The sequence below is a fragment of the Aphelocoma coerulescens genome, chromosome 18 (genome assembly GCF_041296385.1).
Source record: "Aphelocoma coerulescens isolate FSJ_1873_10779 chromosome 18, UR_Acoe_1.0, whole genome shotgun sequence".
Lineage (NCBI taxonomy): Eukaryota > Metazoa > Chordata > Aves > Passeriformes > Corvidae > Aphelocoma > Aphelocoma coerulescens.
Genome location: NC_091031.1, coordinates 714,016 through 739,706, shown reverse-complemented (window position 1 = coordinate 739,706; position 25,691 = coordinate 714,016). Strand labels below are relative to the sequence as shown.

Here is a 25,691-nt window from a genome sequence, read left to right as displayed (position 1 = left end):
GAAGAGGCTCCGGGGGTGATTTCAGGAATTGGCTCCCCAGCACTTTCTCACTCATGAAGCTGAGAAGTGCTGGCACTGACTGGGAGAGCAGCCAGGGCTGTGTGAACAGACACAGGAGCTGGAGCGAAGATTTTTAGTGGCAACAGTTGATGTGTGGGAGAAGAAAATGTGTGTGTGCTTAATAAATATTGGCACTCAGCAAGAGCTTATCAGCTAACTCAATGCTTCAGCTTCTGGAGAGCTGAGCTGGCTCTGCCACACTGAGAAGAATCCCTTCAGATCAGTGGATAAATACGAAATTCATATGAAAAATGGGGTTTTTTGAATGGTGCTGATTTACTGCTGCCTGAGCTGTGAGATGGTTCCCACTGCCTTCCCAAGTGCACAAAAGAGGCAGCAGCAGTTCCTGCCCCTCCCCACAGCCCAGGCCCCACGGATTGCCTGTGCAGATGTTGTCCCACAAGGAAAAGGGCTGAGAATAGAGCAAACCCTGCAAATTTGTTCTCTGTTATTTGCTGCTTTGTGTTGTATCAACTCCTGTCTTTTAAGAAGGAGAGGCACTTTCCCAAGCTGAGTTCCAGAGACTTTTGGGGTTGTACCAGTAGACTAGATGACCTTCAGAGGTCCAGTCCACCATCTGGTCCCCACTGGGACTGACTGTGTATCTATTTCTGCAGCCTTTGAAACCCCAGCAATGGAAATGGCCCCTTGAGGTTGGTTCCCTGTTCTGGTGCACCATTGTCCTAGCTACTAGAATGACAAAACCTAGGTATTCCTTGCCACAGTTCAGCTGCCTTACAACTTCTCCCATCCTTCATTGACAGCTCTTCCTTTCTTTGGCAGAGACAGTTCCCATGTGTGAAGACTTTTAATACATTTCCCTCACTTTTATCTTCCCTTGGCAATCTCTTTCCCTGGCCCAGATAACTCCTGTCACCCTCCCTGAAACTGTCCTGTGACTTGCATCTGTTTTTCTTTAATCCTGCAACCAAAGCTACAAAGAATTCCCTGGCCTGTGGGAACAGTGAAAGGATTGAGTTTCCTGGTGATATTTATATATCCCAGTGTGTCTGGCTACTGTCTGCAGCGCTGCAGTGGTCTCTGATTTCTGATGTGCAGCTCTTCTGCAAGACGAGTCCAACAGACTGAATTTCCGAGCTGGCAGGACACTGTATTCCAAACCTTTTGTCTTTTTTTTGGTTTCCTCTTCCCAGCCCTGTGTAGCTGCAGCGCCGTCCACCTGTACATGCAGGCAGTGCTGAACAACAGGTGTTCTGCAGGATCAAAGCAGGATTTCCCTTTAAATTCCTCCGGCTTTCCAGGGAGCAGCTTTTGATCTCTACCTGTCGCTTTGTTCTTCCTGTGCCCGGTGAAAGCTCATTAAGTGGTGCCTCTGCTGGCAGAGACATCCTGACCCTCCCCTGCCTTCCTGGGAGCGCCCAGAGAGCTGCAGCAGGACATCACACCACCTCTCGTTTCACATGTGCCTCTCTAGCTTCTGTCTCTGTGTTTCCTGAGGAAGCACTCCCTGGCCAGCAGCAGCAGCCAGCTGGTGCCACCTTCCTCCTGTGCATCCGCAGGTTTTTGGGGTTCTGAGGAAGTCGCTGACATGGGTGAGGGTCTGTGCTGCTGTAGCCAGTGTTGTGCTGACAGGTGACCCTGCCCAGGTGTGCTGGAGGCCCAGGTCTCTGGCCAGGCCACTCCGTATCACTGCCCCTGACTCCCCTGACCCTGTTTGGAAACAGCATGTGGTAACTCAGTGTGGGGAAGGAGAAGTTGCACCAGAATTTACTGTCTGTTCTTGCAGGGTGCAATGAGAGGAAAGGTGATTTGCTCCTTAATGTGGTTGAGGCAAATGACTTTCTGCCAGGTGTAACCCAGAGCCTGAAAGCAGGATTTTGGCAATGTGGACAAGAATGAGTGTAGGGCTCGACTGGTGTTTGTTTTTTGGGGCTGAGACATGAGGATACCTGTTGTGTCTGGTGCTAGAAGGAGACAGGAGTGTGCAGGACTTGCAAAGTAATTCTCTTATCCTGAACACTTGCTGGTGCAGAGCAGGGTTGAGGCTTCTCCATCAAGTCCCAGCAAAGACTGAAATGCAGAAACCGCCTCCGCTGTGATTCGAGCTGACAAATGTGGTGATTGCCAGTTAAACCAATAGTTGTCCTTTAATGAAGGCTCTGTCAACAGCTTGGCAGTCTCATTTGCAGTCTTCTGCATGTCCCAATCTGTCAGAGGCAGGACAGCTATTTTCCTTCCCTGCAGCCCTCACTCTGCCCTTTGGGAAGTGCCCCTTTGCCATTTCTGTCTTCTGCCCTCCTGGGCTGGCTGGATTTGCCATCAAAACCAGGTTAAGGGAATTGGAGCTGTTCAGCATCAGACAGTGCTTGCTTAGGCCCTTCAGTATTTCCTCAGAAGATGCCCCAAGCCAGGGCCTGTCTGCTTTGTTTTCCTCTCTGGCTCTCCTGGCCGTGCTCTGCAGCCCAGCGTGGGACTGGTCCCCAGGAACAGCCCAGGCTGAGCTCTCCCTGTGCTGTCCCAGGCCTGGGAGTGTGGCTGTGGGGCGTGCTGGGTCACACTGGCCTGTACACGGCAAGCTGGGCCATGTAAACACAAAGGAACAAAAGTAGGAGTTTCCTCTCCTTCTGTGGTTTTGGCAGAACAGAAACTGCAGTGGTTCTGGTGCTTCCCAGCTGGGGATGGCTGCAGAGAGCCTGCTCTGCATGGGGGTTGCTTTGTGTGAGACCCTCCTGCTCTTCCAACAATCCTGGTCCCTCTGCTGAATGCTTTATAGTTTGGGTGACCCCTCTGGGTCCACTGCAGAGCTCCTCATCATCAGCCCCAGCAAGCAGCACATCTGAATTAAGCCCAGAGCTTATCTGGGGGTGAGCTGGGGATCGTGCTCCACAGTTCTGTGAAACTCTGGATGGGTGAAATGTTTGCCTTGAGTTGGTGTGTGACGCTCTGTGTCTGAGGTCTGCCCACCCTGGTGAACACGGGGCTTTCGAGCCTTATCTCTGGCAAGGCTCTATTTAACCGTCACTGCTCAGAAGAACCCAAACCAAACTGAAAAACAACCTCACTTGAAAAAACATCCCAACCCCAAAAACCTCAAACACACAGCAATGGCAAGCACGAGATGAAGTGGGTTTGATTGATGTTGTTTTTGGAGATGCTGTGGCTGGAACAGCAGCCCCATGTTCAATGCCATGGTCTCAGCCATTTCTGTGCTGAAGGAACCTCTGGGATCAGCTCTGGCTCTGTGAAATCCCCGGGTCAGTGACACATCGGGCAGCTCCACACGCTGAGCCGTTCCCTCAGTGGGGGATTTCAGTGACCAGCATTGCTGTTCTGCCTCTCCCCACAGTAACTATTAGCATGGGGTTTTGCTGCCTTCATGTTTCTTCATTGCAGAGAAAAGTGTGCTGGGATTCTCTGCTTCAGCACCTTTAAAGCACGAAGGTGATGTTACAGATCCACAGCGTTTGGGGGCTCTTGCTTGAGGTGTGGATTGATGGGAGACTCGTCCTCAGACAGTGGGTGGCACGTGCTGTGCTGTCGTTATTTTGGTTCTCACTATTTTTTCCCCCTTCTTGGCAGATCTTCTGAATTTGGCTCCTGACTAGAGCTGACAGATGATGGAAACATTTCCCTGGCGATGTCTCTGGGGCGACTCCTCCGTCGAGCCTCTTCAAAAGCGTCCGACCTCCTGACCCTGACTCCCGGCGGCGGCGGTTCCTCCTCCGTGCTCGATGGGGAGATCATCTACTCCAAGAACAATGTCTGTGTCCACCCCCCTGAGCTGCTGCAGGGCATCGGGGAGCACCATCCAGGTGAGGGGGTGTTGCAGACACTGCCCACTCTCTCTTTTTCTCTCTCCTGGCTGTTGTTTCTATCAAGTTCTACACTGTGGGCTCTAAGAAATTAAGAGGTGCCAGTAGGGGACAGGGCAAGGCACTTTTGTGGAAGAAACTAAGGAAAGCCATCCACAGGCTGATCCATCAGCTCTTCTTTTAGTAGGAGTATTAGTGATATTGCTCCTTTCTCTTCTGGTCCAGCATGGATTTACCTGGTTTAGTAAGTCCTTTTGTACAGTCAGAAGTTGTCATTTGAGACCAGTAACTTCTGTTGCTCGTTCCTGTCCATGAATTTTTCAGGAAATCCAAGTATCCTCTTGTACCTGTCATTGCTGCAGTGGCCTCAGCAACCACTGGTAAAGGGAAAATCCAAAAAGCCTGATTGTGGCTGCATGCACTGGAGTAAATGAGAATAAATCCTGCTCTGTCCTTTTATTCTCATCTGTTCCTGTGCTCTTTCATGTTCTCATCAAAGACCTGTGGCTCTTGGCTTAGCTTCACAAAACGAATGATTCTCTGAACACTAACCCTTGCTTTCATTTTTGTGTGGGTGACTTCTTTTTCCATTGAAAACTTTGTAGTAACTAGTGTAGCCCTTTAGCTACACTAAGGTAAATATTCTTGAGAAATCAATGTTCAGCTGGCACTTGAAATTGTTTAAAAAACAGTAGAACTTCTTCATGTGGCAACATTCTTTGTCATTTACTCTTGATTAGTAAATCTGACCAGGAAATCCAAGTATTTGCATGTCATTTCTCTGTTCAGTTAGGCCAGAGGGAACTGAGATTGCTCAGAAGCCACATACAGATTTGAAATAATTTGCAGATACTGAATAATGTTGAGCACTCCACAGTTCCTTTGACAGAATTCTGTCCTGGTAAATAAAAGAGTTTGTTTTGCCCATGTGTAGCGGTAGTGAAGTGACAGGAATCACTGAATGGTTTGGGCTGAGAGGGACCTTAAAGATGATCTCCTTCCATCGCCCTGCCATGGGCAGGAGCACCTTTCACCAGACCAGGTTGCTCATCCAGCTTGGCCTTGAACATTTCCAGGGATGGAGAGATGGGGAAAGGGAAATTTCAGGGTTCTGCAGTTCCCTTAGAACGACTCCATGTCACAACTGGTGCTCCTGTGCTCTCTCTCAGGCTATTTGTGCTTGTACATGGAGAAGGACGAGCTCCTGGGAACCACGCTGATCCTGGCCTGGGTGCCCAACTCCCGCATCCAGCGGCAGGATGAGGAAGCCCTGCGCTACGTCACCCCCGAGAGCTCCCCCGTGCGCAAAGCGCCCCGAAAGCGCGGCCGCCACGCCCAGGGCTTCGGCATCGGCCGGCCCGCGTCCCCCTCGGAGCAGAGAGGGGCGGTGACCCTCAAGGGGGACGAGATCCTCACAGTGTCCCAGCTCGTGAGGGATGGGGCCCCCTCCTTGGAAGGGGAGAAGCTGTCACAGAGCGGCGCCCGCCGGTCCCCGCAGCCCCCCCGCAGCGACTCAGGGACCCTCTCCACCGTCAGCTCCCAGGAGGAGCAGAACAGGTCGGAGGGCACAGAGGAGGGCCTGGACTGCAGGGAGGATGAGGGCTCCTTGGAGCTGTCTGCTGACGATGTGAGCAGGGACAGCACTTTTGACTCTGATTCTGATGCCTTCTCTTCCCCGTTCTGCCTCTCTCCCATCAGTGAAGCCCTGGGGAAAAGCAGCAGCTCTGTGTTCCTGGACAGTGAAAGCAGGTGAGTGCATCCTTTCTCTGGTTTCTCTGGGTGCTGGGTGCTGAGCTTGGAGATGCTGAAGGAAGTTGAGAAACTTTACAGTGGCATTGAGCTCAATGTCCTGTCTGGCTTCAGACTCCTATGGAATTTACAGGAAACTGTCAGCCAGTTCTGCTTCTGCTCAGTGTACCCTGGCCCCAAACATCCAGGTCTGTGTATGTTCTGTGAACTGTCTTGAGCCCTGGAAACAGCATTGCTAAAGTAAACGGGTCCTTTGTTGGCCTCATTTGCTCTGCTGAGGACCTGAGCTTGTTGCTTCTCGTGCAGAGCCACATCAAAGGGCCCGGCTGACTTCCTGAGCCGTGGGCACCCCTCTGGGCCCTGTGTTGACACGAAACCTGCGTGTGGGAGCTTGTTTTGCTGCTGTTCGGAACGTGGTCCTACTTCAGACAGACAAATACTCATTCTTGCATGTCTCATCTGGGTATTTCAGTCAATGCTTCTCAGTGCCACCTGCAGTAACTGCTACAGGGGGAAAGAGGGCATCTTAGCAAGGGAATAATGAGCAGGAAGACATCTGTATAACTCACTGTTCCCTTACCCAGTGGTTCTGACTTTCTGGACCCTGCCCTGTTGGTGTGTTACTCGTTTCCATCTCAGGGAGGATGGATGTGCTGCATTCCTGAAGCACCATGGGGATGATTTTTAGGCTGCAACTCAACTTTGAAACTACACCTGAAATGAGGAGAAATGAGTTCTCCTTTGTGCGTGTCAGCAATGCACAGACTGCACTGACAATTGGAGAGATTTTGCTTCTGTTTTACAGGCTAATCTCAAGTCCAGAGAATGCCAGTAAGAATGAGGTTTGTGAGGAAGTATTCTAATGGATTCAATTCTCTCTGGGTATTTTAAAACCCTTCAGTGAGGTGATGTCAGACTTCGTATTAGCTTTGCATTCAAGATGTGCCCCAGCAGGATGCTGCTGGTTAACTGTGACCCACAGGGTTTGCTGGGCTTGAGCTCTGCAGCACCTGTGCCATGGGTTGAGTGGTGGCTGTCCCATCCCATCCTGTCCCATCCCATCCCAAATAATAAAGTCCAGCCTTTGTCAGATCAGTGGGCGAGAGAAACACCAGTGACCACGAGTGAAATGTGCATAGCCTGGCATCTTCTGCCCTCATAGAGGGATTGTGAAGCTTAGGGCTCAAGAATGTGTTATTATCCCACAGTAGTGGTTGGACTTGGGAAGAGCGAGGGACATGTTCGGAATAACATCCTGGCTGCTGAAAACCACGAGGCTGAGCTCATCCTGGGGAAACCCCAGTCCTGGCGTGGGCCACAGCCCACGTGCTGTGCCAGGAATGCTGTGGGCTTGGATTGCTCCCACAAGGAGCTGGTGCAGGAGGGTCCCAGGCAGCATCCAGTGAGTCAGGAGTGTTGTGGTTTAACTGTGCTGCAACACTTACGCTCTGAGCTGCGAATAGTGTCAGGAAAGGAAGGAAATACGGTTTATTGCATCTTCTGTGCCTTGTCTGTGAATTCCTGCGGCATTTCCCTGCCCTCTGCCGGCTTTTCCTCACTGCTGCTGGAGCCCAGACAGCTCCAGCCAGGCAGAGCCGGCTCTGCACACACAGCTCTGGGGCCTCCTTGGCTTTGCTTTTTTTCTTCTTTTTTAACTCCTGTGGTGCCAGTCTGAACCCTCACACAGTGCACGTGACACTCATAATTGGCAGCAGATTAATAAAACAGAGCTTTTGTTGTTTGGGACTTCTGACTTGAAAGGGTTTTGTCCAGTGTGTGCATTTTTTGTGCCAATTTGTTCTTCCCCATTGAGCAGCCTTCCATGGAATCTGCAGGATCTTGCAAGCTGTTGAGTGGGAGATTTAGCAAGAATCCTTTGCAAAAGTCTGGTCAAAAAGCATCTCATATTTCCTGTGTTCATCCCTGCATTTTGGGGAACAGGAGATTCTGTTTCGGAAGTCACCACAAACATGGGAACAGCTTCCTTGTTTCTTAAGGATTTGTTTTGGTTTGGGTTTTTCTGCTGGCTGCTTCCCTTCTGAGCCAGAATTGGAGTGGGAACAAAGTTTGTGCTGCTGGCAGATTGTTTGAGCTCTCTTTTCTCCCCACCTCCCAGTCACCACCTCCTCTCTGCCAGGAGGAACTACTCTTTCTGGTTGTTTCCCTCTGCACTGGGGAGTTGCAGCAGAGACAGCTCCGCTCTTCCCTGTGGTTGCTGTAAAAGCTGAAGGAATATGTTGCATTTCAGTCCAGCCAGCTTCCTGTGTGATTAGATATGCTCAGAAATGGAGAAATGGGTCACTGTGGAAGAATTGGGATGTGCAGGTACACTTGGATCAGATGAGATCAGGGGCTCAGCGGGCTGCTTGACAGAATCCCTGTGTGACCAGGAGTCACGAGTCCCATCTGTCTCTTGGAGCGTCCCCTGAGGAGGTGGCCTGGCCACCTGGGCATGAGGGAGCCACAAACACTGCAGTGTGTGCAGGATGAGGATGGGGAGGAGGGAGGGAGGTGGGCTGGGGAGCCCTGGAATTGCACAACGAGTAAGTCAGTTGTAAGTCACCAACTCTCCTGGTAGAACATAAGGAAATGAAAACGTATCCATTGTTTTTTTCCTCTTTGCTTCTCAGTTTGACAGGCTGCCAGGGGTGCAGCGATCGATGCATCCTCCTCCCGTTTACACAATTCCTGGGGCTGGGAGCAATGAGAGTGTCCCAGCACCAGTGTGCACACTCTTGCTTCTCTTTAGACCAGCCTGGCACTCTGCTGCAGAGTGCCCTCATCCCTCAAGGGAAGGTGGCCTTACTGTCCTGGGGTTTGTGTCCTTCTTAACTTTGGGGACCCCTTAGTGCTCCCAACACATGGTTCCTGCAGGAGGCAGCTGGTGTGGGGAGTGCCTGCATTGATGGCAGCTTTGTCGGGGCCTGTGTTTCTGTGGAAAAGGAGGGATTCTGGAAATAAAATCATTCCTTCCTGTCCCTTCCTTCCCCAGTCCCCGTTGTTTGTTGGCTGTCAGGAAACATTTGCCTTGTGGCCTGAAGGACATGAGTTCAGGGCAGCTGCTCTCTGTGCCCAGCTCTGGCTCGCTGCCGCCCTGGGAAATTCCTCTGCTTCCATTTTCCCCATCAGTAAAGTGAAACTAAAAGGCTTTTGTTACATCCAGGCAACCAAACAACATCTGACACCTCTGTAATGTCCATCCACTGATGCTGCTGGAGTTATTGAACTGACCACGACATCAGATCTATACAATCGGTTGTGGAAGCACTTAGTGCTCTGCGAGTGGGGTTTGGTTTGGGGTGGGGGTTTGTGCTGTTCCAGAGTGATCTCTGGATAACAGGAGCTTTCATGGGTGCTCAGGCTGCTGGAGGCTTTTCACTCATCACCTGCAATTGCTGATACCTGACAAGCACCACAACAATGCTGACTAGGAGATACAAACGCTGGCCTTGGTTCCTTCACTCACTTCACCCTAGGATGTTGGTCAATACAGTCAAAATTTGGACTGAGGAGCCTCAGTGTTGGAATTGTACGAGTGGAGCTTGGGGCAACATCTGGCCAGAGGCTGGAGCTCCACGAGCGGCCCCACAGGTGGTGGGACAGAGGCCAGCAGTGCTCCCACAGCTCTTGCTGGAAAGGACAAGCAGAAGCAGTGTGATCAAGCTGGAATCGATGCAGGAAGGAAACATCTTTCATGAGACACCGATCGTTTTAGCAGCCAGTAATAAAAATAACGAAACACTGTCGTAATGGAGCTGGATGATGGTGAGTTCTCATGTTCTTCAGCAGACGTGAATTCATACAGCAGATCGATCACAGACAGCCCAGGCAAAGCTCACAGCATGGGGAAAAACTGCTTTGGCGTCGCAGTTGATGCAATTTTTACGGATGTGTTGCACATCCTGTTGTTAAGCCACTTCTACAGGAGCTCATCAGTAAATGAGCTGCTCCGGGAGCGGGTGGGAGCAGTGCGGGCATTGCATCACCTTGTTTTGGCAGCTCACCTGAAGGGCTGAGAGCCGTTCCGACCTCTGCAGCAAAAACAGGAGACAAAATTGTAAGGGAAATGAGCTGAAATTAGTGTCAACTGGCAGGAGCTCTGGAGTCATCAAGAGATTGGGAATTCATCACTGTTGTAACAGAAGTGATTATATTGGAACCAGGGGAATTGGTCACAGACTTTAAAGTCTCCTGTAACTTCTTGCAGCATCTCAGTTTTGAATGATTTCAGCCTTGGGGAGGAGTGTGGGGGGTGCCTGGTCCAGGCTTCAATTCCCCAGGACTTGCCTGAACTGGTGCCACTTATGATGTAAGACAACGAAGCTTCTAATTCCACTTGTACCCAAACCCATGCCGGGGAAAAAAATATCCACAAATCCTTTTTCCATCAGAAGGATAGTCCTTTATCCCTTCTGTTTGCATTGTGGGGTCAGTGTAAGCTTCCCTAAGGCAGGGGTGGTCTGTGTGGAGCCAGGCACTGGCAAGCAAAGCTGGCCTGAGCCATCAGCAGCACTGTGCAATCAATTAAAGTTGTTGCAAAGCTGAGAAGGTTGGACAGATCCAAGAGATTGCAGAGGCATACGGCTCTATCTTGCTTTACATAAATATTTGAATAGCAAGAACATTAATTATAGCAGGTTTGTTTCTTCCCTCTGTTGGGTTGCTGCCAGATTTCATTGGAAGAAAATAGTGACAGCTAACTTGGGATCGGGTATTGCGGCTAAGGGGGTCCATGAAGCTCTTTATTTGGGGTGTCGGGGAGGGACCAAGAGCGGCTGATCCCCAAGGGGGAGATCCCACGGCCATGCAGTGGGAGCGAGGAGGGGATGGGGAGGGTCCCCTCTGCCCCCAGGCTTCTGGGGCACCGGGCGTTGTCCGGGTGTGCTCAGGAGAGCGAGGAAGGCTGAACTGTGCTGCGGACGCAGCTCCATGGGCACGGCCGATGTGGCTTTCTGTGGAGCCGTGGCTCGTGGCTGCCGTGGCTTTTTCGTGGCCTGTGACCGCGGGTCGCTACCATGGCCGGTGGCCGTGACCATGACCACGACTGTGACCGTGGCCGGTGCCCGTGGCCATGACCGTGACCGTGACCGTGACCGTGGCCGTGGCCGTGGCCGTGGCCGTGGCCGTGGCTGTGCCCGGGGCCGGTCGGTGGCGCGGCGGGACCGCCAGGGGGCGCGCTGTGCCCAGCGGTGCCCCCCGGGACCCCCGGTCCTGCCCCCCCGCCTCCCCTCACCGCGGCCAAGGCGGGAGATCCCGGAGCCATGGAATGGTTTGGGCGCAAAGGGACTTTAAACTCCGTCCAGTGCCACCCCTACCATGGGCAGGGACACCTCCCACTGTCCCAGGCTGCTCCAAGCCCCATCCAGCCTGGCCTTGGGCACTGCCAGGGATCCAGGGGCAGCCACAGCTGCTCTGGGCACCCTGTGCCAGGGCCTCACTGCCCTCACAGGGAAGGATTCCTTCCCAATACCTAATCTAAATCTACTCTCAGTTTGAAACCAATCCCCCTTGTCCTGGCACTCCATCCCTTGTAAAAAGTCTCTCTCCATGTTTCTTGTCAGCTCCTTCAGGCCCTGCAAGGCCACACTGAGGTCACCCCAAAGCTTCTCCTCTCCAGGCTGAACATTCCCAGCTCTCCCAGCCTTTCCTCCCAGCAGAGCTGCTCCATCCCTCTGCTCATCCTGGTGCTTCCTCTGGATTCCCTCCAACAGCTCCAGCTCCTCCCTGTGCTGGGCCCCAGGGCTGGGGCAGCTCTGCAGGTGGGGCCTCACCTGAGCACAGGGGCAGAACCCCCCCTGCCCTGCTGCCCACGCTGGGCTCAGCCCAGCTCAGCGTGTTCTGCTCCCAGCACACACAGCTGGGGCATGGCCAGTGCTTCCCCACCACCACCCCCAAGTCCTTCTCCCCAGGGCTGTTTTCACCTTTTCCCTGGATATTGTTGCGTTTCTTCTGTTATTTATTTATACGATCACAATGCCCAGAAATCTGAATGGAGAGCAGAGATAAATGGCACTGGCAGGTATCCACAGCTTTGTGAGGGAAGAATTGCGTTAAGTGAATCAAAATAAAGAGCATGTCCCCTCCAAAGCACCACAGTATATGCAAATAAATCTGCACGGCCTCTGTCTCCTTGGCTCGGGCCTCGCAATTATCCCAGCATTAGGCATTTACAATAACTCTGGAACATGCTTTTAGGCAGCGCTCCTCTTTCCTCTCCCTTTTCTGCTACTTGAAGCAAGCTCTTCCCTTGGGAAATCTGCATTGTCTTGTGGAAACAGTGAAATCCTCCCTGGGTGGTGCTGGCTCAGCTCACGCTGGGGCAGCGGCAGAGTCCAGGGAGTTGGTTAACTTCGCCACTAAAATGTCCCCCTGAAATTCCCAGTTCACTGCTTAGAGCCAGGAATATAAGAACAAAGGTAATCGGCAAGTCTTTCAAGGGAGCAAGTGGTTTGAAGGCTTGATTATAATTAGCATAATTAGGGGAGAATTTTATTTTTGCATGGATTGAACTGAAAGGAAAAAAAAGCAGAATAATCCATTGATTTTAAAAATAAAATAAACACAGGGAAGAAAGGTCCCCTTCTCCAGGCTGGAATGGACTGAAAAGCAAACATTCTTTTTTGGGCTTTGCTGAGAAATCACTTTTTCCATCTAAGGAATTTTTTTTTTTAAGTGTTGCATTTTGACTGATTTATTAATGAATGTAAGCTCAGGCATGAGGTGCCTGTTCTCCGTATGGGTTGTAAAAATCCTCCATTGAGCTTCTGGAACGTTTTCCTCCCTTAAACTGAAGGTAACATTTGCATCCTTGAGCAGTGTCTGCTCGGCTCTAAGTGATTTGTTGTGTTTGGCTGCTGGGAGCTGTGTGTATTTTACTCCTAAGCATCAAACTGCTCATTCTGCCCCCTCTCTCTCCCTGCAACAAGAAGTCTCAGAGAAAAACAGAAAAACCTTGCTTGGGTTTACCTGAGCAGCTACACCTGTGTGGAAGTGTCAGCTGTGAAAGCAGATTGTTTGTCTCCTAGCTGGAGGTAGAGGTGTATTACATTCCAGACTTTGGGGAAAAGAGATTAAAACACCCATTAGTTCACTGCAAACTCCTGATTTTTTTTTTTTTTTTTTTTTTTTTTTTTTTTTTTGCCTTTCCCATTTACATTCAAAATAATTAACTCAGGAACTCTGGGTTTATTTTGTTTTCCTCGTGCTTTAACTCACAGCATTGGGGGGACGCTCCGGAGGCGGCGGGGCTGTTTTCCTAATGCCCCCTTGCTGGCTGGAATGGCTCAGCTTCCCCTCAGGCCTCGAGGACTTGGAGGGATGAATTGGGAGCAACAAAGCCCCCCAGTGTGGTGAGGCTTTCACCTTTCTCGGGCGCGGGGCAGGACGGCAGCACCAGCACCGCCGTGGGGTGGGATGGGGTGGGATGGGGTGGGTCCCCCCCGACCGCTGCTGTCACCAAGGTCTGGGATGGAGATCCGCGTTCTGCCTCTGCCAGGTAGCTGGGAAGCTGTGGGAAGGCGGGCAGGGCGCTGGGAACGCGCGCTGCGATAGCCCCGTAAAGCACAACAAATCGGTTTGATCTTTGTTTCTCAAGGACAAACCAATTACGCCCGTCAGAAGGCAGAGCTGCATAATCGGGTTTCTGCGAGTCCCTCGCCGTGTTACAGTGGTTTATTTGTCAGGCTGGTGTTGGCAGAGCCGGTGTTAATTCCCAGCCCCGTCCCTGACGGTGAACTTGGTGTTTCAGCCCAAGGTCAGAGGGTGCCTGTGGAGCCCCTGCGCTCCCCGCAGCGCCTGAACACGGCTCGTGGCCACGGACCCTCTGCTCCGGCCTGTCCGAGGTGAGGGAGGGGCTCCAGCACTTTCCAGATGTAAACAGCCTGTTCTTTGGATGTTGTTAATAACAGGAATGCGAGGAGTGACTAACAACAATGCGCTGACTAGGACAAGCGCTTGGATCTGCTTCCCGGTGCCCTGCTTGAAAGGATACAATTATTTTTCGTAACTGTTTATTTTCCCTTTACAACAAGCTAAGCGAAGCAAGTTTGTCAGAGGCAGAGTGCTCCTAATTTGGTCTCCAGTGACCTCTGCAGCCGTGATTGGCAGCCCGGTGTCAGGAAGGAACTTGTGCCTGTGAGATAGAAATGAGCAGAACAAATGCCGTAGGACAGCCTGGGTTCCCTGGGGGACACGGGCTCAAAAAGGTGAAAGAAGTGCAATTACAGGAGGTTTTCAGCACAGAAAGTTAATTAGCTACTAAATAGCATTTAGTGCAGTTCAACGTGGGGAAATTTATGTTTTGAAAGCAAACAGATCAATGGAAAGCCTGTGGAACAAGCTCTTGGAAAGTCCATGTTGACATCTGTGTACTTTGTACTGTAGCAGCCTGAGCAGTTTTTCCCCAGGTTTCCCCAACAAACAGGAGGAATTGTTAGATTTGTTTCCCACATGTTTGCAGATGTATAGAAATGCTTCCACATTAGGATGTTTTGACATTTAATTTTAGAAATTCTAGCTAGGCTTTCTAAATCCAGGCTATCCAACACCTTGTTCCCTAGTCACTGTGGTCAGTGGAAATTGATTCTGTTCGGATTCTCTGAGGCGCAGGAGCTTCAAGTTCCAAATGTTTTCAGCCAAAGGGTGGATTTAACACAATTCTTAACCTGGTTACTGGTCTGTGCTGGTCAGAGTGAGGAGCTGGTGCGATGGCAGCATTTCCCTGTCCGTGGCTGGCTCTGTGTGGCCACACTCCATGGGAAGCTGGTGCTGTCCTGCGAGTGTCCTTCCAGCCCTGCTCTCCAGAGTTAGCAGAGACATTTTGACATCTTTTTTTTTTAATCCTAAATTACCAGTCTGGTTTCCTTTGCATGTCTTTCATGTCACTGAAGTCAGCACGTTTCACAGTCTATAATATATGTATTTTGTCAAGGACACTTTTTTTATCAGAACAATGGATTTGGGTTCCAGATGCTCAATATTACCTCACTCTGTACAGCCACTGCACTAAATTTTTAGGCATTTCAGGATAGCTTTGAACTTTTATTGGCAGATTATTTGTTTGAAGCTGTCTATCTTAGCAGCTGATGCTGCCAGGAGCTGTTTCACCTTGCTGGGAAGAAGAGGAACCCAGAAGGTCAGTGCCTGTGGGGAATAGTGTAGAAACAGAGAAACGCTAACCCCTGGGGAGGAAAAGGGGCATGTAATTCCCATTACATGGATGCTCATACATTATGATGATACTCATTGTCTGTAAATGATGGTCCCAAGCCGGCATGCAGGAATGCTGGGGCTGTGGGAGCTGTTATTAGTGACAGCGTGCGTTAGCGCAGGGGTGATGGAGAGCCAGCTCCAGCAGCAGGGTTTGGCTCTGGCAGGAGGCTCTCTGGGAATCAGGTGGTGCACGCTGACAGCTTGGGTAACTGCCACATCATGGCTGTAGCCTTCAGCCCCTTTCTCTCTCGTAATTATATTTGTCACATCACATCGTAAAATGAGTTATTAGGTCTTTGTTGCTGAAATTGGCTTCCCAGGTAATCGGGGCAGGTCTCTGGAACAGAAATAATAATTGGGTTTAGCTCTCTCTGCACTGTAGGTGTGTTCCAGGGCTTTGGAACTGTGAGATGGGTCCCATTGCTGTAGGTTGAGTCTCACCTGCAGTGTCTGAGCTCCTTGACTGTGTGAGAGGTCCCATGTGGTGGGAGGGGAACGGTGGCTCCTTAGGGGCTGCAAAGGCTCAAGGAATGTGGATATAGTTGGCTGCTGTAGTCGATTGTTGAGTGGAAAAAGTATATCAGCCCCTGGTCTTGCTCCCCGGCAGGAATGGGATGTGTTTTGAGACAAGAGTGGTGGGACTTGGGTGAGGGCAAAAGGCTGAAGTGGAATCACAGAATCACAGAATCGTTTGGGTTGAAAAAGCCCTCAGAGATCGAGTCCAGTCATTCCCCCAGCACTGCCAAAGCCACCACTGACCCATGTCTCCAGGTGCCACATCCGCATGGCTGTTAAATGCCTGCAGGGGTGGGGACTCCACCACTGCCCTGGGCAACCTGTTCCAATGTTTGACAGCCCTTTCCATGAAGAATTTTTCCCCAATATCCAACCTGACCTTCCCCTGGCACAACTCGAGGCTGTTTCCCTCTGTCCTGTCCCTCTGTCCTTGTTCCCTGAGAGCAGAGCCTGAGCCCCAGCTGGCTGCACTCTTCTGTCAAGGAAGAGAAGGTCCCCCCTGAGCCTCCTTTTCCCCAGGCTGAGCCCCCCCCATCTCCCTCAGCTGCTCCTGGGGCTCCAGACTCTTCCCCAGCTCCGTTCCCTTCCCTGGACATGCTCCAGCCCCTCCATGACCTTCTTGGACTGAACATGGCCCAGGGTTTCCTAACCCAGGTTTTGCTAATCCTCCTTGATTTTTTTCCCTGTCCCTTTTATTTCCATGGCCCACTGCACTTGTTGTTTTGCTGACCAGTGCTGTGTACTAGCTGGTGCTCTGTTTTTCCTGGATCCCACAACCCAAAGTCTCCCTGGAATGTTCCTCTGGCTATTTGTGTTGCAGTGCTTCAGCTCCCTGCTTTTACAGGGTGCTCTGGGATAAATTCCTCATCCAACAGATAGAATAGTCTGACAAACAATAAACTCTTCCCCCTGCATGTGTCTATCTTGAGTGCCTGGTTAGAGGACTCCCCAAACCCCACAAAATTAGCAGAGATCATAGTGCTTATTGTTACTGGCCTACAGAATGATCTCAATATTAAAATTTTGTTTAAAAGTTGTCCAGAAATTTCAATTTTTTTTCAATCAATATGTACAGGAAAAAGTAATTTTAGACATAGTGCGGGTTTTTTCCAAATTTCCCCAGTGACTCAGTGAGCACCAGCACGAGGTGGTTCTGTCTCTGCATCTGTCCTGAGTGTGAATGTTTGTGTCCATTGACCCCTGTGAAGGGCAGGGGGGACACAGGTGTCTCTTTCAGATTTCACCCTCTACATCAATGAGAACATTGGAATTTCCCTGGGCTGCACAGGCTGAGACACTCTGCTCACCCGGCCTGGAAAGGGGGAACCCACTGACACAAGATGCTTCCGTGCCTGTGGGATGCGTGTGGGAGCTTGTCACCGGTGGCTGGATGGGAACTGTAAACATTTGTCTTGGAGAAGCATTTCCGGAAGATCCCCCAGTGCCAGGACTGTGCCCGGCTCTCCTGCCCGCGGGTCTCGGCTGGCTGCTGCTGCAGCTGGGGCAGGTTTGGGTTATGGAGCAGCTGGAAATGCTGTGCTGTGCTGAGGAACTATAGAATGCCCAGGATCAAAGCCACCCTGCCCAGCTCTACTGGTAACTCATTTCTTGGCAGTTCTCTGGACATTTCTGCTGGTCATTTCAGGTGATGTTCTTGAAGAATGGACACATGGACCTCTGTGACCAGGACCTGCATGATCTTCACACCAACCCATCCTCCAGCCCACTGCCATACTGACCAGCTCATCTTTGCAAGAGTTTTAGAAAATGGGTTGCCTCTGCTTAGTCTTTGAGTTAGTTTGAGTCATCTCTTCCAGGAAAATCCTGTGTAACCAGCTGTGGCTGTTATGAAGTGTTGCTCCATAAATACCAGCTGCTCCTAGCAGGCAGTCCAGCCCAAGTGTCTTGTACCAGGACTCTTGTTACATCTGCATTAATGTTAGATACTGAATGTTTTAGAAAGTGTTACATTTTGCTGCTTTGTCAGAAAGTAATGCTTGATTTTTCATAAAGGCCAGTACAATCTTCATGGAAGAATTCCCAATGCAGGGGATGGTGTACAGCTGTGCCTATGGTTGGAGGTATCCTGTTGTCTAACAGTTGGAGTGAGTTTGGATGTGTGGTGTGATCCCTAATGCCACATCCCTTCTGAGTCCTTGTTCTCCGAATGGCCTGAATGTGAGTTCTGCTTCGCTGCTTCCTTTCCAAAAACTGGAGCAGCAGAACTTCATTCCCAGAGAGCCACGAAGCTGCTCCTTTAGCTGTAGTCAACCAGCCTTGGTCTCATCCAGACAGTGCTACAGGAGCAGGAATGGGCTCGGGGATCTGGTCACACATTGGAATGGGCCTTGCTTAAAAATGTAACCAACTCCCTGGGCTGTCCTGAGCCCTGTCTGTCGGAATGCACTGCCCTGACCCACGGGGAGATGCTGCCCATGAGGCTGGTCCCTGTGGAAGAGGCCCTGGAGCCAGGCGCGGGAGGCACACGGATGTGAAGTGCATGCTGAGTGTGTGATTTCCAGCGTTCAGTGCCCACATTGTTGGATAAGAGGATTAGAAAACACCACATAAAGTGGCCTTGCAGGGGGCTGCTTTGTACCTGCTCCGGGCCTTGTCTGGCAAACCCCGATTTCACAGCAGAGCCCATTCAGAGCCCGCGCCGAGATTGTTCACGTGCATTGGCCTTTTTACGAGCCAAGGGGTCACAGTTTCACATTCACTTAATTCCCAAAGCACTGATATTTTTCTTTTGGGATTGGGGCTGGTGGGGACATGGGGGCTTTTTGAGTCTGAACTCAGTTTGCATTTAAAGCGGGAGATCTGGGGTGGATTGGGAAAGGGTTGGGTTCACCTTCTTTGCTTTGCAGCAGGTTGAAGAGCTCAGCTGTGATTTCCCAATCCTTAACTCTCACAAGTTTCAAGATTGCAGGTGGAAACCATTTGTCTGGAGTTTATGGACATGAATCCAGGCTTGGCAGGTCCACTTGCAGAGGTGTAATGAGAAACTCGAGTTCAGGGGAAACATCTTTGGATCTCACTGGTCAAAGAGGGAATTTCCCAGATGAGATCCCAGGTCCATGCTGCTGTTGGAATGTGCTCATTCCTCCTGTCCCCGTCCTGGTGTGGAGTGGCTGAGCTGGACACTGAGGGGATTTCTTGAGCTTCTTCATTTTGCCTTCTCAGAAGTTGGTGTTTTGAGGAATGGGTTTGGCTCTCCCTAGTTCTGCATGCAAGAACTTTAGGAATAAAGACCAAAACCAGGATGCATTTTGGGATGGTAGGGAATTAATTGAAATAAAAATAATTTATGCTTCAGAACTCTGACTAAAGGTTTTTAACATGGAGCATCTGTGGTTGTTGCATGTACCCACAGCCTCCCATGGCTGATGGAGTTTTTGTCCCCACGCTTTGTCCACAGGGACACGTGTGACAATCGCATGACCTGCTCCACCAGCTCTGCCTCCAGCCTGGACACCAGTGCCCAGTTCCAGGAGAACAATGGGCAAATGCAGAGCACCAGATGGGATGAACAGCAGAAGGTATTTGCCCTCGAGCAGGTGTGTGGTGTCTTCAGAGTGGACCTGGGACAAATGAGATCCCTTCGCCTTTTCTTCAGGTACTGGGTCCTTGTGTGTGAGCTGTGTGAGCTGTGTGAGCTGTGTGAGCCGTGTGTGAGCCGTGTGTGAGCTGTGTGAGCTGTGTGTGAGCTGTGTGAGCTGTGTGTGAGCTGTGTGTGAGCTGTGTGTGAGCTGTGTGAGCTGTGTGAGCCGTGTGTGAGCTGTGTGTGAGCTGTGTGAGCTGTGTGAGCTGTGTGTGAGCTGTGTGAGCTGTGTGTGAGCTGTGTGTGAGCCGTGTGTGAGCCGTGTGTGAGCCGTGCGTGAGCCATGTGTGAGCTGTGTGAGCTGTGTGAGCTGTGTGTGAGCTGTGTGAGCTGTGTGAGCCGTGTGTGAGCTGTGTGAGCTGTGTGTGAGCTGTGTGAGCTGTGTGAGCCGTGTGTGAGCTGTGTGAGCTGTGTGTGAGCTGTGTGAGCCGTGTGAGCCGTGTGTGAGCTGTGTGTGAGCTGTGTGAGCTGTGTGAGCTGTGTGAGCCGTGTGTGAGCCGTGTGTGAGCTGTGTGAGCTGTGTGTGAGCTGTGTGAGCTGTGTGTGAGCTGTGTGAGCTGTGTGAGCTGTGTGAGCCGTGTGTGAGCCGTGTGTGAGCCATGTGTGAGCTGTGTGAGCTGTGTGAGCCATGTGTGAGCTGTGTGTGAGCTGTGTGAGCTGTGTGAGCTGTGTGAGCCGTGTGTGAGCTGTGTGTGAGCTGTGTGAGCTGTGTGAGCTGTGTGAGCTGTGTGTGAGCTGTGTGAGCCGTGTGTGAGCTGTGTGTGAGCTGTGTGAGCTGTGTGAGCCGTGTGTGAGCTGTGTGAGCTGTGTGAGCTGTGTGTGAGCTGTGTGAGCCGTGTGTGAGCTGTGTGTGAGCTGTGTGAGCTGTGTGAGCCGTGTGTGAGCTGTGTGAGCTGTGTGAGCTGTGTGTGAGCTGTGTGAGCCGTGTGTGAGCCGTGTGTGAGCCGTGTGTGAGCTGTGTGAGCTGTGTGAGCTGTGTGAGCCGTGTGTGAGCTCTGTGTGAGCTGTGTGAGCTGTGTGAGCTGTGTGAGCCGTGTGTGAGCTGTGTGTGAGCAGTGTGTGAGCCGTGTGTGAGCCGTGTGTGAGCCGTGTGTGAGCTGTGTGAGCCGTGTGTGAGCTGTGTGAGCTGTGTGTGAGCTGTGTGAGCCGTGTGTGAGCTGTGTGAGCTCTGTGTGAGCTGTGTGAGCTGTGTGAGCTGTGTGTGAGCTGTGTGAGCTGTGTGAGCCGTGTGTGAGCCGTGTGTGAGCTGTGTGATTTCTGGGAGTTGTGCATGCTCTGTGTTGGGGCTCTAGGGGGAGGTGGTTTCTGCAATTTTACCTGGAAGCCTTTCCAGAACAATTGTCTCCAGGAAAGTGAGTGTCAGCCTTCCCAAGGAGAGCCTCTGAATTACAGTTACAGAGCCGAAAGGATTTTATTTTTAGTAAAGGAAAGGTTGCTCTTAGCTGTCATGCCAAAAATGCTTCAAATAACCTGGGGATGTGAAAAACATCTTTATCTTTGGTACCTTTTCCTTTGCCTGCCCCTCACCAGGTTCCTCTAGAGTCTTGCTGCTCTTATCCTCTTCAGTTACCTTTCAAATTACTACAAAATTTATTTCAAATTATTGCAAAAACATTTTTACTCCCTCTTTTTGCTCTCACTCCCTGTTTCTTTGGACAAAGCTGTGTGTGAGCAAGTCTGCGCATCCCAAGGAGATGACTTTGTGTACTGCCTTAATGTTTCTGGGACAGACTTCCTGTGGTTTTTTCTCCAGGGAAGACAAATTTTAATTCCTTCATGTGAAGGAAGGGTAAAAATAGTGCTGTTACCAGGCACAAGTGGAGAAAATTGTCACTATGGCCATGTCATACAATCATAAAATGTCTCAATTGGAAGTGACCCGTAAGGATCATTGAGTCCCAGAGATGTAAAACTGCCTCTGTGCCCTGTTTGAAGGGGCAGCTTGGTTGGTGTTGCACTTTGTCACTTGCTTTGCACTGTCTCTCCCCTGAGGCACCATGTCCCTGCTGGTCCCTCGCTGTGCTGGGTGGTCCCTGCAGGTTGTTCTCTGTTGTTCCCACAGTGATGAGGCATGTACCTGTGGGCAGCTGGTGGTGGCGAGCAGGGAGAGCCAGTACAAGATCTTCCATTTTCATCACGGTGGCCTGGATAAATTGTCCGAGGTGTTTCAGCAATGGAAGTACTGCACAGAGACCCATCTCAAGGACCAGGTACCTGAGCGAGGCTCTTGGTGTTTCACACTTGGGTTGGTGCACTGGATAAATGAGGCTTTGAGTTCATGTCACCAGGCCAGGCAGGAAGCTGCCAGGTGCTGGATGTTTAGGATGGAAGTGCAAGCCAGACTCGAGGTCTCTCTTGGACTTGTCTGTCTCCACACATTCCTGTTCTACCTGTGGAATATGGGGGAAGATCATCCAGAAGACTTACTTAGGTAATGATTTTGCTAGACCTGACAGGTCGGCACTGTCCTTTAGGGACAGAAGGTGTCTGGAAATCTGCAGAGATAGGTTGGAAACTGTGTCAGAGCCTTTCATCCATCTTGTGACGTGTAACATTCTGTTTGGAGAATGTTTTGACAAGGCATCTTGCCATATTTTGTTCAGTCTACATACAAATGTGATAAGAGCTCTTTAATTATCTGTTTAAGATATTGTATGTGCTTATTAGAAACAGTGATTTTTAAATTTCCATCCTTCCCACAGAGCCCCCCGCTGCTTTTCTTATTACAGTCGCATGGGCTCACTTTTTGCATTGAGCAACCTTTGATTTTTAAATTAAATGTCAGCTGCAGCCTTGCACTGGGATCCTGAGTGCCCTCAGAGAGCCTGGCAGTGCAGTTCCCCGCTCTCCTAACAGCAATCCCTTTGTATATGGCCAATCATATGTAATTTATTGCAGGCATTCCTGGCAGGGGCAAGTTTTGCTGTAAGCAGCATTAATTCAGTTTCAGGTCAGGGATAAGATTGGAGGAGGAATGGAAACTAATTTTTTTTTAAGATGAAGCTGTTTTGTGGTGGATTTTAATTATTCAAATCACTCTTGTTATTGTAATGGTTGGAATTTAAAAAAAAAACAACAAAACAAAACCTCCCCAAGTGCAGCTCCTCAGTGCTTAATCCTACACGAACCATGCAGAGGTTTCCCTGCTCTGGGCTTCACACTCTGCTGCTCTCCCTGGCTCCTGCTGCAGTTGTGGTTTGTTTTCCCCCATTCAGCAGCTTGCAGATGAGAAAACCTGCATGCAGTTCTCCATCCGCCGCCCCAAGCTGCCCTCCTCAGAGACCCACCCCGAGGAGAACTCGTACAGGCGCCTCGACGTGTCTGCCTGGCTGCACCACCTCAACGAGGCCGGGCAGGTGGAAGAAGAGTACAAGCTGAGGAAGGTGAGGGGCTTTCCTCTGCTCTTTCCTGTGCAGAGTTTGAGTCCCCAGGGGAAACTGCAGGAGTTTGCATTCCTGCCGGGGGCAAGAGCTGGGCATTTGGGAGGATGGAGCCTGGTGAGTGAAGCCTTGGCTGGACATCTTGCTGTGGGACTGGAATCTGCTCGGGTAGGAGCGCATTCCAGCAGATTCCCACCTGGACATGTTCCTGTATCACCTGCTCTAGGTGACCCTGCCTTGGCAAGGGAGGTTGGACTGGATATCTCTAGAGGTCCCTTCCAACCCTAACAATTCTGTGATTCTGTGATGGTGGAGCATTTCCCTGACCAAGGAGCTGTCCCACTTCTTCTGCCATTTGAAATCAATAAACCGAAGTGCCCAGTGCCTGCTGTGTTTGCAGAATGTGTGACCGAGTCACAGAGGACACTGGAGATTGCTGAAAGAACTGAGATGGTTGAAATAGCTGAGATTGTATGAACCGAGATTGCTGTATAAACTGAGATTGCTGTATGAAATAACAGAGCTGAGGGGAGCACTGGGCCCGGGCCCTGAGAGAGAAGTTTGCAGTGCAGTGCAGTCTCCAGGATTTGGGATTAAGCCGTGACATGAGAACGACACGTTAATCATAGAGCCTCTCCGGGGGTGGTTATTGACATTGAAATGAGCCTGATTTGTGTCTGATCTGGGAATAGAGGGCCAGCACTTTCCCTCTAAACATGTGCAAATTGCAGGAGCTTGAATCAAGGCGTCACTTGTCAGGAAAGAACTGCAGAGGCACCAAAGCACAGCAGCAGGCAGTTGCTTGTTGCTGTTTTTGGGAATGCTAAAACTGTACCAGCCATAACTTTTGCTCCTTCTTCCAGGCCATTTTCTTTGGTGGGATTGATATTTCCATCCGTGGGGAGGTGTGGCCCTTTCTGCTGCACTACTATAGCTACGAGTCCACTTCTGAAGAGAGAGAGGCACTGAGGCTGCAGAAGAGGAAAGAATACTTTGAGATCCAGGAGAAAAGGTAACAGACCATCATCATCCTCCCCTGCTCATCTTCCTTGGGCCAGACGTCGCAGTGACACGTCAGTCTCTGCATCTTTTTCATCAGGAGAGTAGAGAAGAGAAGTGGGAGGGATGGTGAAGGAGGCATGTTGGGCACTGCTGACCTCCTGAGGCTCTGGGGCTAATGCCACAGAGCTCAAACATTACCTTCCCTGGGCTCTTGAAACAGGCTCGTCAGTACCACGCAGGGGAACACCTCACAGGCAAGGCTCGGGTTAGAACACTGAAGGAGGAATAGGGATCTTATATTTCTTTATAAATAAAATGTACATAAAAATAAGGGATGAGAAGGGTTATGTACTTCCAGAAGGTTGTTAATGCAAGAATTGGGTGTTGTTAAGTGGAGGTGGGTACATTGAAGCTGGAGAGGGATGGTACTGTTAATAATCAGGAGACAGTCAAACCAGAGTGCTGAGTTCTGGTGTGCTGAGTTCCAAGGAGCAGTGGAGAGCAGAGCCTGATGCTTCTGAAGTGCTCATTGCAGCAAACACGTCGTGTCATCCTTTATAACCCAGGAGGCTCCTTCCAGTAATCCCTTGGGACAGACAATCCGCTGTTCTGGACAGACCTGCTGGTCTGTTTTTCGGGTGCTGAGGAAACTCAGTACACGAATAGCTTTTCTCTGCAAACTAAGACTGAAATGAGGCTTTTTGTTCATTGTGGCAATCACATTCCTCTCTTGGCAACCCTGTGCTCTTGCTGCATGGTTTCCAGGTTGTCCATGACTCCGGATGAGCAGAAGGATTTCTGGCGCCAGGTGCAGTTCACAGTGGACAAGGATGTCGTGAGGACCGACCGCAGCAACCAGTTCTTCCGAGGGGAGGACAACCCAAATGTGGAGACCATGAGGTGAAGTGTCTGATTCCGGTGTCTTAAAAACCGTGTCCTGCTCAATATAGAGACAACTCAATCAGCTCCCAGCCCAGGCTGCCTGGGAGTGCTGCACAGCACCCACCATGCCTCTGGAACCAAGGGATGCAACAGCGAGGCCTTCCCCAGTGCTCCCACTGCTGCTGTAGCCGTTCCCTTCTCGATCCTATAACCCTGCTCCCATCCCAGAGCTTCTCTGCACACACAGGCACAGCAAAGGTGCTGTGGTAGGGCTGTAGGCAGGTGGTTGGGTCTGTGGTTCTCCTAATGGGGTAGAGGACAAGCACACCAGAGTCTGTTCCGTGAGAGTGTGACCTGTAGAGGCGTGACCTTAAAAGAGTTGGGTTTCATCCAGCAGTATGGCTTGGGGCTTTATGGATGTGTTGGGCATCATCTCTCCTTTCCCACGGGCCCTTCATTTCTGTCCTCCTAATCTTTTTAAAGTCTCATTTTCTGTTTATATTTGGCTGTCTGTGAATGCCAGACCTTTTCCTGAAGTTTATGCCACAGGACTGGTGTTTGCAGCAGGGCTTCCCTGTTCTGTTATAGCACCTCACATGAGGCCCTGTGTCTTTGTCCCTGAGATGATGCTCTCACCTGCCCTCACCTGTCCCACCTCTCTGTTTCTGTCTCTGCTCCAGGAGGATCTTGCTGAACTATGCAGTATTTAACCCAACCATTGGATACTCCCAGGGCATGTCTGACCTGGTTGCCCCACTCCTGGCAGAGGTCCTGGATGAGTCGGATACTTTCTGGTGCTTCGTTGGATTGATGCAGAACACGATCTTCATCAGCTCTCCCCGGGACGAGGACATGGAGAAGCAGCTGGTGAGGCTGTGTGCTGGGCAGCCTTCAGCCCTGTCAAGGCTTCCTCTCTCCCCAGTTCCCTGGGCTGGGGCATTCCAGCATGCCAAGTCACACTCCAAAGCCCCTACATCCTTGGAGTGATCCTTGGGATTGTTATGTGCAGGGCCGGGAGCTGGACTTTGATGATCCTTTGTGGGTCAGTTCCAACTCAGGATATTCTAGGATTCTGTGATTCTATTGAAATACCTGGTGGATAGAATTGATCCTGGGTGATTGAGGCACTCCAGAGGCCATTATATCCATCTTTCTTGTGAAATGGCAGCTGAGAGAGAAGAGCTCTCCAGCTCTCCAGCTCTGGCTGCGCAGAGTGCTGAGGGGTGCCCGAGGCAGAGCCTCAGCTCAGGTTGTCTTTTGCAGCTGTACCTGCGTGAGCTGCTGCGGCTGATGCACCCCCGCTTCCACCAGCACCTGTGTGCCCTGGGAGAGGATGGGCTGCAGATGCTCTTCTGTCACCGCTGGATCCTGCTCTGCTTCAAGCGGGAGTTCCCAGAGGCCGAGGCGCTGCGCATGTGGGAGGCGTGCTGGGCTCACTACCAGGTGAGCTGAGTCCTGGCTGAGTCCTCGCCCCTCAGTACTGAGGATTTCCAGAAAGGCTCTTAGCAGCAAAGTAGC

At 51.0% G+C, this 25,691-nt stretch overlaps 1 protein-coding gene across 9 annotated transcripts in view; it reads left to right on the top strand.

Moving 5' to 3' along the window:
* The window catches only part of TBC1D16 (TBC1 domain family member 16), a 32,387-nt gene that overhangs the window by 2,910 nt on the left and 3,786 nt on the right, over positions 1-25,691 (top strand). For 4 of the 9 annotated variants that reach the window (XM_069032501.1, XM_069032499.1, XM_069032500.1 and 1 more), the window contains 9 exons: positions 3,601-3,833; positions 5,003-5,582; positions 18,727-18,924; positions 20,972-21,119; positions 22,125-22,292; positions 23,153-23,301; positions 24,057-24,191; positions 24,854-25,040; positions 25,437-25,616. In XM_069032501.1, coding sequence (XP_068888602.1) covers positions 3,659-3,833; positions 5,003-5,582; positions 18,727-18,924; positions 20,972-21,119; positions 22,125-22,292; positions 23,153-23,301; positions 24,057-24,191; positions 24,854-25,040; positions 25,437-25,616 — 1,920 coding nt within the window. In that variant the 5' untranslated portion in view covers positions 3,601-3,658. Of the gene's footprint in view, positions 1-3,600; positions 3,834-5,002; positions 5,583-12,845; positions 12,932-13,340; positions 13,424-17,309; positions 17,487-18,726; positions 18,925-20,971; positions 21,120-22,124; positions 22,293-23,152; positions 23,302-24,056; positions 24,192-24,853; positions 25,041-25,436; positions 25,617-25,691 lie in introns of those variants that run through there. The other 5 variants (XM_069032504.1, XM_069032503.1, XM_069032505.1 and 2 more) reach the window with 5 other exon arrangements.